This window comes from Choloepus didactylus, chromosome 3 (assembly GCF_015220235.1).
Source record: "Choloepus didactylus isolate mChoDid1 chromosome 3, mChoDid1.pri, whole genome shotgun sequence".
Taxonomy (NCBI): Eukaryota; Metazoa; Chordata; class Mammalia; order Pilosa; family Megalonychidae; genus Choloepus; species Choloepus didactylus.
Window position 1 is genome coordinate 123,935,274 of NC_051309.1, and position 17,721 is coordinate 123,952,994.

Below are 17,721 nucleotides of genomic sequence, written 5' to 3' on the forward strand. Positions count from 1 at the left end.
TTGATAATATGTGGCAACGCAGCACAAAGACCTAAGAATGCTAGAGGAATGGTATGGCAATGCCTAAAGATGGAACTAACCTGTCATTTCAGGAGATGCATTCTTTGGCCTCCCTTAACTCTTACCTATACAGATGCTATGAGATTTTAGTCACTTTATAGGTAGAAGTTGAAAAGTTTAATGTTACTTATTTCCTCTTAGTTATTTTGCTGGTAATTAGGACAAGCTGTTGAGTGATGGTGCCCTGGTTATAATTTCATGCTTTAAATAGCCAGGATCCCTGGAAATGTGGATACCATATATATACAAGGAGTTGAAAACAGTAATCTCTTCAGTGCTTAGCTTAGCCTTCAAAAATAGTTTTTCAATAAATCAACTAAACCAACAATACTGCAGGACAGCATATATCAAAGGAGATGAAAAAGAGGAGGCTGAAATTGCACACAAAATTCAAAGCAATAAATATTCAGCTATAATATAATCTGATCTTTTTTCATAAATATGCAGCTATTTTCAAATGAATTTAATCAATTTATGACTAAATTTAATTGTGTTTTTTTAAATTTTTTATTCAGAGACTTTTAACTTTGAATGAAATTGTACCTGAGTTAAAATGTCTACTGGAATTGTTTTGACACTATGGTCCCTTTATCATCAAATGTCCTCCCCTCTTCTTTTCAAATACTCTATTGACCACTTAAGGTCTTCAGTTTCTTTTATAGCTCATTCTCTGCTAGAAAGGCCAGCCATTCCTCTGACCTCTCCTGCTTGCTTTTTTCTTGTTGTCTTCCCTTAAGCTGGGGGAACCTGAGAGAGAAGCATAAGACAGGTGAATCTTTGCCTGGGTATACCCTGTGACTCCTCTTTTCACTTACCAGAGGTTTCTTTATCTTTTCTTTCTTAGGAATATCTAGTCCTGCTCCTGCCCATCATTCTGGACATCTTTAGACAATAGATACTGTGATGGTTAGGTCCATGCGTCACCTTGGTCAGGTGATGGCACCCAGGTGTCTGGTTAAGCAAGCACTGGCCTAACCATTGCTGTGAGGACGCTTGTCGCTGCTGGTAAACCAAAAAGCTGGTTTATTAAATCATCAGTCAACTGGCTGCAGTTGTGACTGATGACGTCAAAGAAGGGCATGTCTTCCAAAATGAGAGAATGCAGTCAGCTGGATTTAATCCAATCAGTTGAAGACTTTTAAGTGAGACAGATAGAGCACCTTCACTTCTTCGGCTGACCAGAAGTGTTTCCTGATGAGTTCGTTGAAGTTGCCAGTTCGTTTCCTCAGGAGTTCATCGAACACGTTCATTGAAGTTGCCAGTTCGCTATCTGAGGAGCTCATCAAACATCTTCATTGGAGTTGCCAGTCTGCTATTTGCCCTATGAAATTCGGACTCGTGCATACCCACATGTGCGTGAGACACTGTTATCAGTCTTATATTTATAGATATCTCTTGTTGATTCTGTTTCCCTAGAGAACCCCTAACTAATACAGATACCACTGCAGCTAAAATGGGGGTTAAACAATGGTTTAATTAATCATCCTAGATTTTTATAGCCTGCTTAAAGAACATACAATTCAAAAGGATTTTTAAAATCCTGTAAGTAACTACCAGAGTAAATCATTGTACACAGCATTCTTAAATTAAAAAACCTAACAAGGATTTTAAAACAAGATTGAAAATTATTTCCCCACAGTGGAGTTAAAAAAAAAATTCAATATAATGATAACTCAGCCTTGCAACGTAAAACTAATTTTTCTGTTTCTCACTGTATTATAGACTTAATGTGTTGTCATATAAATTTTCATGTCATTTTTACTACCTGATCTAACAGTGCATCTAATGTTGATGATGATGATAATGATGATGAGTGTCTGTGTTTGTGCTCTCAGGACACAAATAGAAAAGAGGCTATTTCTGAGTAGTTTTCACCCTCAACTATGATTCAGGGAGTGGAAAAGAAACTTCCTATGTTGTTTATTTTCTAAAAAATATCTGAAGTTAGGCTGTTAAAAATTACGAAACCGACTCACAACAGACATCTAGCATTCTGAACCCAGGCTAGGGTGGGAAACATAGTCCCTGAGGCTCTTACACCTGTGCACTGTCTACAGTCTTGGGGGCTGTCACTTGATCCTGAGGACTTCTCTGGGAAGGGGACGGCTCATTCCCCAAGATTGGGCAGCCAATACATACATAAATTTCTTCAACTTAATAGTTTGATTTTAGGGGTTTCTACCAAAAAATGTACTTTTAATAAAATAATAGTATAATAGTAGTATAATTATAGGAGTTTTCTTGTTTTTTAAGATTTTTGGGCCCAAGATTTAAAGGAAAAAAAAACCCACAGGCACTGTTGAGTATACTGATGTTTAATATAAACTGTCAACGCCTGTTTAAATGAACATTGTTTTGTAAGCTTACTTTGATGTACTCATATTAGAGTCTGAGGCCTGAGTTACGCTGTCTTAGAATTCTAGTTTCTGAAAGTATAGAATAGCTATGAGAGTCATGGCATTAACAATAACAAGAGTAGGCAACATTTATTTTAACACATTATCTCATTTAATCTTTCTACAGTGCTATAAGATGGATGTTACTATCCCCATTATACAGATGAAGAAACAGAGGCCAAGAGAATCAGTAACTTAACTGCTTCAGCCAGAAGAAGATTGATGCGGTCATGCCTTAAACATCACCACTTTTTCTTTATCTATGAACTTTAACATCAAGTGGTCATTTAAACAATTTTTATATGTTGCCTCATTAGTAAGGTTTCAATTTGATCTTGCTTTAAATGTTCCTTGCAGTCACTTTTCTTCAGTTATGTACTCTAACAAGTGGTCACTTTAAACATTTTGTTGTCTAATCAAGAGTACTTGCCTCACTAATAAAGTCCCCATGTACCTTTTTCTTAAAACCTGAATATTTTAATATTTTATCTTTTCCTCCTAGGTCAGAGGAAGAAAAAGATGGGGAAAAAAAAAAAAAAAGCCTGGTTCTCTTTCTTGCCTTCTATCTAAGTTACTAAAAAACTTTAAATTCAATCAAAATGTAGTTATATGATTAAGCCAAATGTTGGGTTGACCACTCAGATAAGTTTGCCTTCCCATCAACAATGGTTTTTCAGATAATATTTCTTTAACACACATTATGGTTTTTCAACCATGTAGAACTAGTTTTTACTGTTGCATCCCTGTGGTGTTGTTTTACCTGCTGCTTTGTCTACTATATATCCTGTAAATTGACATTAGATCTACAGACTTGCTCATTCCCAGGTTCTTCTTTTTTTTCCCAGCAACACCTCAGTGGTGGTGATGTGATCCCCAAATGTCCAGTGTCCCTCATGATGCCAATAGCCATTGTTTATCACTGCCTACATATATGATTTCATTTTTTGTAAAATGATGAATTCTAATTCTATCACCTGTTCTTTAGAGCAAGAAGAACTTACTTCATCAACTATTTGGTTCCCCTGAAGTACAAGTCATAAAGGAAAGGTAGGAACATTGTTTGATGTTTTTCCTTTTATTAACCAGTTTTGAAATAATGGGTTGGTTCCCTAGCATCCCCCAAAGGTTAGGATATTTCTTGTTTTGTTATCATTAGAAACTCATGGATTTAAACTTATTTGAGTGTTTCAATCTCTTACTGTTATTTTAAAAAAATTATTCAACCTCTAAATTGTCCCATTTTGACCAATGGAAGACTCTTCAAGTTGGCCCCTGAGTCCTGTTAACAGAAACCCAGTGGCTATTCACAGTTTCCCTTCTTTCTGGCATGACAAGAGGTTCCTGGGTCATCCTGTTCTTCTGCAGCAGACCTGCAATCAGTTACCTCCAAATGGGGTCTTGGTTCTGGTTCTTTTTAGTGGTAAATAATAGGTAGAGAGAAAGATAAGGGCACTAGGGGTGTTCTGTGTTTCTTCAACATTTAAAATGAGAGAGAGAAAGAGAGAGTGCATAACGAAGAAATTAAAAAAAAAATTAAGTGATAAAGCTAATTTGGACCTTATTTGGATTCAAATTTGAACAAGCCATAGTAAAATTATGAGACAAAAGGACAAATAGAAACACTGCCTCTATATTTGATTATATTAAGTAATTATTAAATTTTAAGCTGTGATAATGTCATTATTGCCATGCTTTTAAAAGAGTCCTTTTCTTTTAGAGATATACATTAAAACATCTTACAGATTTATTGACATGATATTTGGATTTAAGTAAAAATAAACTTAGAGTGGGGGGAACTAGTAGGGGTATAGATGAAGTAGGATTAACCATAAGTTCATAATACTATTCTCTCTTTTTTTGTATGTTTCAAATTTTCCATAATAAAAAGTAAAAAACCAAAATTATTTTTGCACAGTGGTTTTTGCATAATGGGAGCTGAAACTAGTTTTCATTATCTTGTATGTATTTTTGTTATTGGGGAACGCTAGATATGTTTGATTAATAAGGATTTTGAGAAGCACTGATTATGATTAGAAAGAAAGACTATATTACCAAGAACATTTAATAAAAACTAGAGTTAGAAAAATGTTTAATCTTATAATCACATTAATGATCAAAATATTCAAAGGCATTTTATGAAGGGAATGGAGAGACAAAGAAAAATATTGAAAAATTCTGACAGGTTAGTGGGAATAATCTAATCAAGACATTCAAGACATGAGCTTAATATTAATAGTCTTGGTAAATAAAGGGGTACACCATGAGCTCGCATTCAAAGTGGAATTTGGAAATGTTCAGTAAACTCTGAGTGACAAGTATAGCACTCTGTCCTATCTTGTTATAACACCTTATGCAAAAAATCACTATACTTACTCAAATAAGGAAAGTGCTCAAGCAACATTTTGGGAACTAAAGGGCCAATATGGGTAGGACAAAGAGCTAGAGAATCAAGGTCAGCATGACAGGAAGTTATTTTTCAGGGGATGGAAACTCATCTATGCCATGTAGTAGGAGTGACAAACTGACAGTTCTTCAGGGACAGGCAGGCATGTTGAACGCCTGTGCCCAGGCTGTGCATGGGGTGGGGTGGTAAGTGGAGGCACATATCCTGTCTTTCTGACAGGTAATGCTACTATATATGATAAAAGCATGGCATTGTCAGTTCTTTTGATTACTCAGGAGAAGCCAGAATCTGAGATTATTTATTATAATGAATTATAGAGATACATAATAAATGCCAAAGCAAAAAACAAAAAAATGTTCCAACCCTTTGGCAAAGGCATCGGTGTACCACTTGTCTGCAACCTCTGCCATATTGCGTATGAGTCCCGTAAGAATCAAATAAACACCTGCCACCGAGTGACTGCCCTAAAGGAGTGTGCAATCTAGGCAGGGGAGTGCTTCTCAGCCTTGCCATGCATCAGAATCACCTGAGAAGCTTGTAAAAAAATGCAAATTCCTGAGGCTCATCCCAGAGAATCTTATTCAAGGGTTCTGGGGTGGATCCCAGGAAGTTGATCAAATCACTGTGAAGCAGTGGTCTGTGGGTCACAATTTGAAAAACACCAAATTAAGAAAATCATACATACAATATTAAGAGAGATATAAGATAGTATATGAGCTTAAAATAAGAGGATATTGATAAGACTATGACTGGGGGTAAGACTCCATGGGTTAAAGACTGACAAGGACATGGGTCCTACAGAATAGCCTTTTAATTAGAGGTAACCTTCTAATTGCAAGACATATTTATGATATTCCAGAGCAAGGTAATCACAGCATTGGTAACAGCAACAAATTGCCCATTGTGCTTGAGACTTCAAAACGGTAAATACTTCCCAGCAGAGTGCTCAATATGGACTTATCCCAGCTGAAATATGAAAAGGTCTAGGCCCAGAAATCATGCAACTGCTGAACTTAAATTAACCATGAAAGAAAATATAAAACTTATTCCATAATATTCCTAATGTTTGTCAAAAGTCATGGCACAGTCTGTGACAACCACTAATTTACTATCACTCATAACTGTTCCACGAGAGATCTAATTCAGATATAGAAGCAGTAAGATAAAGTATGTTTGGTGGTAGTGGTGGTGCAATTACTTATATTTTTAAGTTAAGTTATAGAAGGAAGTTCTATTAAAAAGCCAGGGATCCAATGACATATATAAACAACATCTTCTACTCCCATTAGGGAATTATGGAAACAGCTATATATGCAAGAAAGCCATCAAATCAATTTACTATTGTTAACGGCAGAACATGGAGATATGTTATTGTTTCATTAATGTCTGTTTTTATTTTTCAATAAAAGACTAGTTGTTTTCAAAGACTGAGAATAGGTCAGACCACACTCTGTACTGGATCACAGAGGCAAGACAATGGTGGTAAGTATTTGAAATTTCCTATATGCAGATAATTGCATATTTCTAATAAAAATAAGGAATAGACTTCTTTAAAAAAAATGAAAACAAAGAATCTGCTGTAGTGGGTGCTCACAGCTTAATTCACAGAGAAGACTAGCTGCCATTCTGCTAAATGACTTCTCTTGCGTTACTTTTATTATCTGGATAATGTCATTTCTTATGACACTCCTCAGTGTCTAACCTTGAAAAGAACTAACTACTCAATTGTCAGTAGCTAGTGCTAATAGATGGTTGAAAAAGTGTTTCTCTTGAGATACACCATAACCTAAAAGCAACCAAATAACAGGTACATTAATTTGGTGATTATTACAGGGGTGATGAGCAAGGAAGCACCAACTTATAAATAAAGTGAATTTAATATAACTTTCATGCATTAACTAAGTGAGGAACATGTAATAAAAAGATAAAACAATATTCTAAACCCATAGCAGTAAACCAAAAATGTAGCAAAAAGTAGAAGGGTCCATTATGATGTTTTCAGTTGTGGTCATTTTCCCCCACCCCAAAATATGCAATATTAGAATCCCTAAGACATTTCCATAGTTAAATGTGTAATCCCTAGTGTATTTCTAGGCACACCATTAAAAGATTCACAGAGTCTCTAAAGAAAATGGGAGTTGGCAACAAATATATCCTCCAAATAAGAAATGGCTTGTCACAAAGGAATGTGGCTGTTTGCAGAACATTATATGAATAAAGTAAAGGTCAGGATATAACAGAGGAAAGTGAAAGTTGGCTCTGCCAATGCAAAATTTGGGTTGAAATCTTAAAATATTCTATGGTTCTAAGCTTTTATTTATTCATTTAATTTCTAAATTATTCATGAGATCTATATGTGTATGTGTACTTATGATTTTATGTATATGTACTTATGATTTTATGTGTATATATACATATTAATATATACACATACATACACATATATATATTTGTCTATCGAATTTTTACTTAGGTTTTAAGATTCTTTGTTGCTCAGACTCTTCACCTGTCTTTCTTCCCTCTTCCAGCTATGAAAGTTAGAGCTTCTGCCCTATAAGTTAGCTCACATTTCACAGATGTGGAAACCTATTATTACAGGACATTTCATTATTTAAAAAGGTTAGCTATACAAACTGTATTATAGAAATTTACTCAAACAGAAAGTCCAGAAACCAAGTATACTCAAATTTACCAAGGTAATATTACAACTGAGCACAGTGTGTTTGGTGAGTATAAGACAGTGAGTCTAAACCCTGGTGATATACCAAAGATTATTAAAAAATATAGCTGTCTGCTCCATCTTAGACCCACTAAAGCAGAAGGCCCATGCAGGGTTGGGATATGTCTCTACATATAAATTTCATGAGTGATTCTGCTGCACAGCCAGGGAAAAATCCCTGGTATAGAATACCAAATTTTGTGTGTTTCTTTTTAAAGGGTACGATATCTCCCAACACCAGCAAAATTTACACATTGTGAAAAATGTTTTTAATGCAAGAACCAAACAAATGAAACTATTTAAATTCTTTGAATGAGAGGAACATGATTCAGGAGTTGTCAAATTTGTCAACAATAACATCTTTTGAAGAACAAAAGAAAATTAACCAAAAGTATTTAAAAGGAAACAAATAAAGCAGATTGAGGGTAGGTGGTATTCAGGTAATCAGATGAGGGCATCACAGTATCTGTCATAATATTTATGGTCACAACAATAATACTTAGTTACTGATTAAAATTTGCTTCCTAAGTCTATCATAAGGTTACATATCAGTTATCTGGAAACTTCATTTACAAAGAAACACTTATTTTCTAACAATAATTGTAATAGTAATTAGCACATTTTATTTAAAAAGAAAATCCTCAGCAGTCCTACTAGGTATGTACTATTACTACCCCCATTTAAATAAGAGGAATCTGAGATACAGAGTGACTAAATAATTTTACCAGGTCACACAGCTAGGAAGTTGAAGAGCTGTGTGTATTCTCTTAACTGCTACACATACTACCTCTTACTTATGAAGCAGATGGGAAAGAGGAAGGAAAAGGGAGAAAATAGGAAGGAAATGAGAAAAAGAAGGAGGGATGAAGGAAGAGGCAGAGGAGGAGAAGCTGGGCTTAGGTTATCTGGAGAAGAAAGCAAAGAAATCCTGTGCAGTGCCCACAACCACGAGTCCTCCTTCCTCCCCCAGGTTACTCAGCAGTCTACACCACATACCTACTAGTGTCCACGGTCCAAGCATAGCACAGCTCGCTAGCTACACCCCTTAACTTCTCTCCTCCACAAAATCTATCTTTGACTGCCTCTCAGGAAACTCTTTACTACTTTTTAAGTTCATCAGAAACATATTGTGGGGACCCAGGGCCCAGGCTCCCACTCCCTAATGAAGAATGAGGACCCATAGCATATAACAGCCTGCCTGACTGGGATAGAAGTTGAAGGTCATCATCAGACCTCCTCAAGGAAGAAAGTGTGTACAGATGGTATTGTAAACAATGCACTGAAACTCTCCTCCCCTGATCACTGTTGATAACAAATCTCTAGACCCCTGTGTCACGAGACTCTGCTGAGACCCTGTTCTCACACCCTACGGAATGCCTTTGACCTAAACTCTCATAAGCTGCCCTTTGCACTCCCCACTCTTTGCAGAGTGCTGACTTCCATTTCCTGCCCGGCTGTCACTGGGAAGAACTCTCTCCTGTTTGTAAGTCCTAATAAACCCATGTCTCACTCTGTGCCTGGTGTGTTCTTTGATCTTGGGGCTGTGCTAGCCCGAGTCCTTCAACAGCTGTGTTGGAACACATATCTGTGCTAGGAGCAGATTTCTCACCAAGAAGGGAAATATTTGAGCTATATGATATTCACATTTATATTTGAACAAGGGCATGTGGCCACAATATTCTTACCCAAAGGCATTTTAGGGATCATGCTTAGAAGATATACTGAGTTAGGCAGCAGAAAGAGAGCTTGGGTCACATCTAAGTCATTACCCTTTAATTAAGTGGCAATTCTGACATTTTAGAATAATAATGGCTGTTTGCATTTTGAATTGCTTTACAGATTATAAAATATTCCCTATTTGACTTCAGCTAGAGTTCCCTATTTGACTCTCAGACAATTCTATGAGGGGAGAACTGGAATTGGGGTAATATATTCCTGTTTTACAGGTAAAGAGACAAGATTAGAAGGTGCAAAGCAAAGACTTGAACCTAGGCATGGTGACTCCAAACATGTACTCTTTCCAAAACTGCCTTCCTAAGCATGGTGGCTACTCTAAAATCCAAAGATTCATCCAGTGTAAGATCCAATACCACATCATTGTTGCTAATGAAATAAAGCTGACAAGAAACACAATGTGGGATAATCCATAACTATGAAGTTGTGGTGATTAATTGTTTAATAAAATCAAATCTAAAAAGATATTTTCGGAATCAAGGGAAAGTTTTTCATCAAATTCTTCCAGGCTTGCTGACAAATACCAAAGGCAGGAAAATCTGTCTGCAGCACAGGAAAGCCCAAACTATGATCTTTAAACATCTTTTTATAGACTCGGAGTATTAACACAATGCCAGGGACTTAGAGAACTAGTTTGTGTCCATAACCCTTGTTAAGAGAAATAAAACAAGATAGAGCTACCATGGCTAAGAGATTTAAAATGGAGTCAGGAGGTCATTCTGGAGGTTACTCTTAAGCAGGTCTCAACCAGATATTAGAAACTGACAAAGTATGCAAAGCCTCAAGCACCGATGTTCCTCAAAACGCCAAGGACATCAGGACAATTAATAAATCATGAGATACAGAATTCAGTTAACTACTTAATCTGAAGGACAATTAGAATACCCCAAATATCCACCAATCACAAACAACTTGTCTAACCTTCTTTTCCTTTAAAAACCCTTGCCTGGAAATGATAAGACTGGACACGATTGCTACCCGAATTTGTGCTCCCAACTTGCACAGGATACTTATTTTATTAGAGTTAGGTTGTTAAAGTTGTAAATCAGAGTCCAGTTCCCATAGGATGGTCAGTTTCATTCTTTTCCAAGATCTACTACTCCATTCTTAATCTCTGCCAAGCATTTTGGGCAAACATATTATTTGGTCATAAGGGCTGGATGGATCAACTGAGAGGATACTAGATAACCACATAACCATTACAGGAGATAATCTAATGTTCTCAAAGTGCTTCCTCCAACCAGTAGCATTAGCATTACCTGTGAACTTGTTAAAAATGAAAATTCTCTACCTCAGGTCTACTGAATCAGAAAGAAAGCAATCTGTCTTTCTGTGTGGAAACTTTTAAGTTAATCATTAGAGAGCATGGACTTCAAATGAAAACAGGTAGTGTTTTTAATTATAACAATAGTAATGTACAAAATTTGCTTGAAAATATGATTCCTTACCACATGCCCACATATCCACTGGCTTTCCATAAGGATCTTTACGTAAAACTTCTGGAGAAAGGTATCCAGGTGTGCCAGCAAAACCTAGGGAAAACAGATGTTAATGAGTAGAGCTCACTTGACAAAATTAATATGATTTGTGAAAAGAAGGAAAAAACCTTTTTTTTTGTCTTTTTTATCTGAAGACATACTTGTCAAAATAAAACAAGATTTTCAGAGTACTAAAATAATGCAACTAATATTTCTCTATATAGCAACACTAGTCTGTTCTGCCTTGTAGCTTATTAGAAAATTACAAGCTTTTTCCAGATATGAAGGCTAATCTATCAAGCTGTATAGTTACTGTGTAAACTTAAGCATACTAAGTTAGCAGTTTATTTTCATTTACTTCTCGGGGTGTTGAACTTAAACTTGAAAATAATTAAGGAGAAAATTAGGATATGATTAGCACCTCACAAAAAATGATAGCTATCATGATACTAAATAATTTACTGTAAGAGATATTCACATAAAATAAAAGGTCCCAAAACATAGATCCTAAAGACAAATTTAAAACAGATTTTCAGTAAATTTTTTTTAAAGGAAGGTAGTTTACTGGGTGTGGGGGTTAAGCTGGGGCTAGAAGTAACTGAAGAAATCACCGGGTGAAGAAAGAAGCTTGAACTACGTCAAAGATCTCACTGTGTTCTACTAAATAATCAGCATGTACTTGCAACTGGCAACTAAAGAGAACATTCAGGAGAATTCAGATGAATCATTTTTGAACAAGTATCAACTAGACTTTGAACTTAAGGAGACGTGGTAAAAGAAACTAAAAGGCAAAAGAAAGTTTCAAATTATATAAATCAGTGCAGAATTCAATATGGTATTATCTAAGTTATAATTGAAAGCAAGAATCTAGACTAAAATATTTATTTCTGAAAATAATAGTTTTTCAAATAAAACAGTTATGTTGAAAAATACCAAAAATAACTGTTGTTGATGGAAAGTTTTTTTTCTTTAAAGGCACAAATAAAAATTGGAAAATCTCTTTAAAAGGATAGGCAACCAGCAATGAAGCACATTCTCTATTTACTGGGATGCAAAGTACCCAAGAAAGGAATTTCTTTTCACCTCATCTCTGTGGCAAATTTATACTTATTAAGTACATACTATGTGCAGAGGTATTAAAAACAACATATATCCAAAAGCATGGTTCCTTCTCTGAACAAAATTCCATTAGAAAATATGGCAAAGGATTTAAGATTTCATCTTTTGTTCCCCTATAACCATCACATTTCCTTTTGTTTGTTTGTTTTTGGGGAGGACTGGGATGGACAATGAGAAGGGGCTCCAAGAAAAGACCTGTGGGTTGTAGCTTAAACTTTATATGGGCCAACCTTTACTGCGATCTTTACTTGCAAAAAGTTTGCTTGGTAGTTGTGAGGTGAAAAGAAATACTGAGCAAAAATGGTGGTTCCCAAGCCTAAAGTTTGAGGATTACTTAAAAGAGGGATGTGGATTTGGTTAATGCCAAGGTCGGGCATGGGTACAATAATTTTAAAGAGCTTCCCAGTGCTTCTAGTATGCTATTTCTACCTTTTCTCTCTTATTCCAGCCATCCTTTTCCAACTTCTCTCAAGTTGAGACACAAAGAGAAACCAATGAGAAACCAATGCCAACATCTGGATTAAACCCAACATCCTTAGCCTGCACCTCAAGATCCTTTTTCAACTTGTTCCTCCTCATTCGTCCAACATCATTTCTCTCTACTGCTGAGCACGTGACCTAATTAATCTCTTTAAGGTCTCTTCTCATTCTCATTTTAACACTACTTTTTCTGTTCCTTGAATCCTCAATTTTTTGCTCTATTTTTTCTCTAACAGAGGGTGGCTCTAAATTATTTTAATTTTAGAGATCTCCTTAGCTACCTACAGTTTTCAGTAGTCCTTTCTCTGGATTCCATCTACCTTTTTATATACAATGTGTACCATCCTATCTATATAGAATTGGCAAACTTTAATATATGTCTTAAATAACTCAGTAGAATACTTGACCTAGAGCAGGAAGTGTTAACGGTATTTCACCTAGGTAGAAAAGTAAGAGAAGAAGAGAAGTAAGACACTGTGGAAAAAAGAAATAAAAAGGTTGATTTAAATGTAAATTATTACAAACCTCTTCTGGAGACCAAAATGCTAAAAGAACACCATCATATCAATTTTTTATTTAGTACAACTATCATTTGAGCAGTCAGTGGGGGCCTTAAGAATTTTAAAGAGTACATATAAATGCATGAACCTTAGAAACAGTGAACTGTACAATGCACCCTCACGGATACAGAAATATTGGGGGTAAAACAGGTAAGGCTTTCTTTACAGGGAGATTAAACTAGATTTTTATTCTAGATATATCTTGATATATGCTATCAACGGGGATATTAAAGAGAACTTGCCTGTTTAGGGATAGTGTATGTTTCTCATTCTGAAAAGTCGATAGTAATATCAGAACAGATAAAAACAGAAAACAGTATTACTTACTGTTGGAAATGTATCCATTAACCAGTGTTATATTGCAACCTATTGTAATTAATAAACCTTAATATTTAAACAAGAGAGAGACACAACAAAAAGCTAGAAGCATATTGAAAATAGAATTTCCAGTGCCACAGGATAAAAAGGCCATGTTTCGATAGTTCTATTTGGTAAGTGTTCTAGCCATCTTAGCTAGTGTAGTCACTTCTAGCATTTTTGGCTGATATTCAAATAGATCACATGGCTAGGAAGAGAGAAATTAACATAGGAAAAAAACAAGCATATTCTGGACTTAAAAAATGAGATTGAAAAAGACTTCTATAATGCCTTGTATAGTTTTATTTTCATTTATAATATACTTCTTATATATATAAAATTATGACAAATTCCCAAATTCTGGCATTATATATAATGAAGAAAACACCTGCTTTTTTTAAAAATTTAAGTAACTAAGCTTCCCCTCCACACAAATTTTAGTATGAAATTTGAAAAGATGAAATTAATCAGATTCTGTGATGTCAGATAATAATGAAAAAAATTAAAGTCATTCATATTAAAACATGCCCTTGCTCCTAATACCTAAAATATATCTGGCAGTACATCCAAAAGGAACGTGGAACACCACATGCCTCCTCTTCCATCAGTTAGCTAACTATGTGGATTTGAACTTGAGTGGGGTAAACTCAAAAAAAAAGAATCTCGTGGGTTCCCTCAAGCTTACAAACTATGCTTTTCTATACTTTCAAAACAGTGAATTTTCTTAGAACTAAAAATACACATCTTAAAAGTCATTGCCCTAGTAGGTACCTTAACGGGAACTTAATGTTGATAGCACTGTGCTGATCAGTTTACTCCTGATCTGTTACTGTCTCTCTGGGCCCAGCTTGCTTTTAGAAATGAAATACCCCAATCTGAAAATGTGTGCCATTTCTTAGGATGCTACTGCTTTCACTAACTTGATATATTCAGTCTCTCATTCATTCAAAGACTTTCACTGAGTAAACAAATAGATGAGACATGGTGCTACATACCAAGAAAATTTACAAGAAATTACTGGACATGTTTCACAACCCAGGCATTCTCCTATGGACGACTTCACTTAGTTTCATAATAATCCTACATGTTTTTTATCTCCACTTAAAAAGAGAATATTGACCTTACATAGTTAAAGTGACTTGTCCAATATCATATAGCTATTAAAAATCAGAGCCAGGATATAAACTCAGTTATTCTGATTCCAAAAGCAGCATTTTTCCCACTACACAAAGTCATACTTTTAAACAGCTTGTGAGGAGATAAAGGCAGAGCCCAGTAACTGGAACACAATGTGCATTGGGGTATGTGGCAGAATAGGGGCCTGGCTGCACTGTGTGAGTTCTAGCCTCATATTCTTTCTCTCTACATCTAGGCACACACCTCTGTGGTCAGCCCTTGTTTAAGAACTGGTTAGTTCTTAAAAATCTCCAGGAGAGATTAAGGAATTCAATCCCAATTATTTTATAATCCTTAGGCCAAGTTGCTGATGTTAATTTTCAGCCTCAGCTCTGATCGTAAGGTTTCCTCTGTCTTATTCCTGATATCCAGTCATCAAATTGTATCCATTTCTGGCAATTACATTCCTGGGCCTAACCTGCCTCATACCCCAAGTCTCTCATGAAGTGTGATTCTGCTTTGCTCTTATAAAACTTAATCTCCCTGCTACCAGGGACTAGAGTCCTGTTTTTAAAACCAATGTCAGGGCCCTTTACTTGTTCTGAGGAGATTCCTTTAGAGTTCAAAGTCCCTGTCTGTTTTTTATGGTTATCTGGAACTTGTTTGTTCTTACATATTCCCTACTTCAAGCTCTCATCATGCATAACTTTGTGATGCCTGCAGGCTAACTATCCTTAAACCATCCTCTACACTGCTACCAAAATCATCATTATATAACATATACCAGATTATGTCACTCTCTACTAAACATTTTTCACTGTGTCCCTGAAACCTCTAAGATAAAAGCCAAACCCCAAAAGGACATACAACCCTTTCCTGACTCACTACCACTCATCCCAGTATACTTTAGCCATATCAAACTTTTGTTATTTCTGAAATAGAAAAATATAGTTTCATGCCTCTGAGCATTTGCATGTTTTGCTCCCTCTGTCTAGAGGGCCATTTTACCCTTGAATGCCAGTGAACAAATTACCCATTCATCCATTAGTGAAGCTAAGTGTTATCTCATTGCTGAAGCTCTCCCGAGTAGATTTTGTATTTCCTCTGTTGTGTTCCCAGACACTTCATGCATGCCTGAGTCCCACCCTGCATGGTAAGTGGTTACTGATATGCCTCAGAAGCAGCGCCCTGAGGGGCAGGGTCTTCTATTTAATTTATGTATCTTTAGTAATTTCATTGCCCATCTGCGCAATAGCCTCACTATTCCTGTTGGACCCCTCATGTCAAAATACGACAAACCAATTGCCAAGGTTGGTTCCTCAGTGGTAAGGAGAGACCTAATGTACAAGGTGGTATAAAAGCCTGGAGGGATCACAGATAAGGGTACAGCTAGGCACTGCTGAAACAGGACTAGCAGAAAATGGGATTCTGAATCAGGCTGTTGGCAAAGAAAATGGAGGAAGGCTGCCACACCATTCACTTCCGTCTCAGCTGGGGCATATTAGAGAGACATGGTGAAGCTTGGTAGCTACGTGTACATCTTAGGAGATGTGTATGTTTAAGAATACAGAGAACTGTTTGCACATAAAACACATGAAGTAAGTGTTTTTTGAGTTCTCTTTCTATTTTGTTCATTTTGTTGTTCAGAGGAAAAGGAATCAGAATGGCAGGCATTTAAAAAAATGATCTAACTGCAAAACGTTGAAAGTCAGAAGAGGAATAAGACTGAGGCTTGGGGAGAGGTTGTATTTTAGAACACTACATGAAAATAGGTTAATGCTGGGAAATGGCAGAGAAAGAAGCATAAGAAAATCAGCGGGTAAGATATTTATTCAGGCTGAATCCTGAAGAAGACATAAGCCTGGTTAGAAATACTATAGTTTAAATTTACCTAGAGTTAATTTCTTCCTTAAGTGCAAAGCAAGAGAAATCTTGTCATGAAGAAATTTAAAAAACTATCAGAATTTCAGAGAAGACACAGGTAATTCGGAGAAACAGAAGATAATTAATGCAAAATATACGCAAATGCTATGTTTTAAAAAGGAAAAACTTTAATTCACTAATAAGCAAACATGTGAAATTTCTGCGAGTATTTCCTGGGTACCTAATATTCACACAGCAGTTTTGGCATTATGTGAGGTTGTATGTGAAAAAGCAATTTCCTCTCAAATGAAAAAAAAAGGACTCTTTGAATGTTGACTCCCTCCTAGTAATTCTTAGTACAGGGTCTATTTTCTCACCCATCTTTTAAGAAAAAAAATCTTACGTGTTTTTGCTCTTCTATTAATGTTATCCCTTAAATTATTTCTAGATTATATAGCCTTTAATGTCAGTAAACTTAAGTGCCTATTAATGTCCAATATCTTAAAACTGATGAATTTTTAGGTTTGTTAGGATGAAGAGCATTTCCATTCTACTTTGGTCAGGAAGTGGGATGTGACTGGAGCCAGAAAACGAAGAGTATCACAAAGGAGAGAGGCCCTACTCACCAAACCACGCCTGCTGGTCTCCTTGAACTTCTATGGCCAATCCAAAGTCTGCCAGTTTCACAGCTGCTCCCTTGGATTTGCTAGCTAAAAGCAAATTCTCAGGCTTTATTTAGAAAGAAAAAAAGAGATTAAAATGAGAACCTATTTTAAGTGACTACTCAAAACTAACAGCATTTTATGAGATTAGGAAGGAAAAAAAATGGCATGCACTGTCCTCTTGCCTGGAGACTGCCGTTCCTAAATTCCAGGGAAAATTTGGTTAGCAAATGATTGAAACTTATCATGTGTGCAGGCTTCTGACAGATGCATAAATGTATTGGAGAGATATTGGGTAGAAGAGAAAATCTACTTGGGGAGAGACCAAATGAATGGGGACACCTGTCTTGACCTGCTCACATGCCTTCACGGGCCACTTCAGGTCCAGAGTTGGCCACGGACATTGACTCAGAAGCCTAACAAAGCACAGACATTTTTAGCAGAAGGAAACTTGGCAAAATGATAACAAGAGCTGAACCAATCTACAGACATTTGGCAAATGAAAGTGTGCAAATTAAATCCTAGTCGACTTCAAGAATTTGGACCCAAATGTAGTGATTTTGATTCCTCAATGTTTCCAAACAATTCCTTTACAAATTTTGGAGACTTACTCTGATTTCTGTATTAAAATTGCTGTCTTTAAGAATCTGTTTATCCTTAAAGGCAGAAAGAGTGAACTACTATTTGCCAAATGTTATAGTTAGCTTTTTCTTTTTAAGCTACTTTATTTGACAGAATTTAAATTTCTTTAAAGTGTGATTCAAAGCATTACT

At 36.0% G+C, this 17,721-nt stretch overlaps 1 protein-coding gene across 9 annotated transcripts in view; it reads right to left on the minus strand.

Moving 5' to 3' along the window:
- CAMK2D (calcium/calmodulin dependent protein kinase II delta) overlaps positions 1–17,721 on the minus strand; it is a 320,046-nt gene that overhangs the window by 52,964 nt on the left and 249,361 nt on the right. For all 9 annotated transcript variants that reach the window (XM_037830526.1, XM_037830524.1, XM_037830530.1 and 6 more), the window contains exons 7-8: positions 16,913–17,015; positions 10,762–10,845 (exon numbers count right to left, since the gene is read on the minus strand). In XM_037830526.1, coding sequence (XP_037686454.1) covers positions 10,762–10,845; positions 16,913–17,015 — 187 coding nt within the window. The remainder of the gene's footprint in view (positions 1–10,761; positions 10,846–16,912; positions 17,016–17,721) is intronic.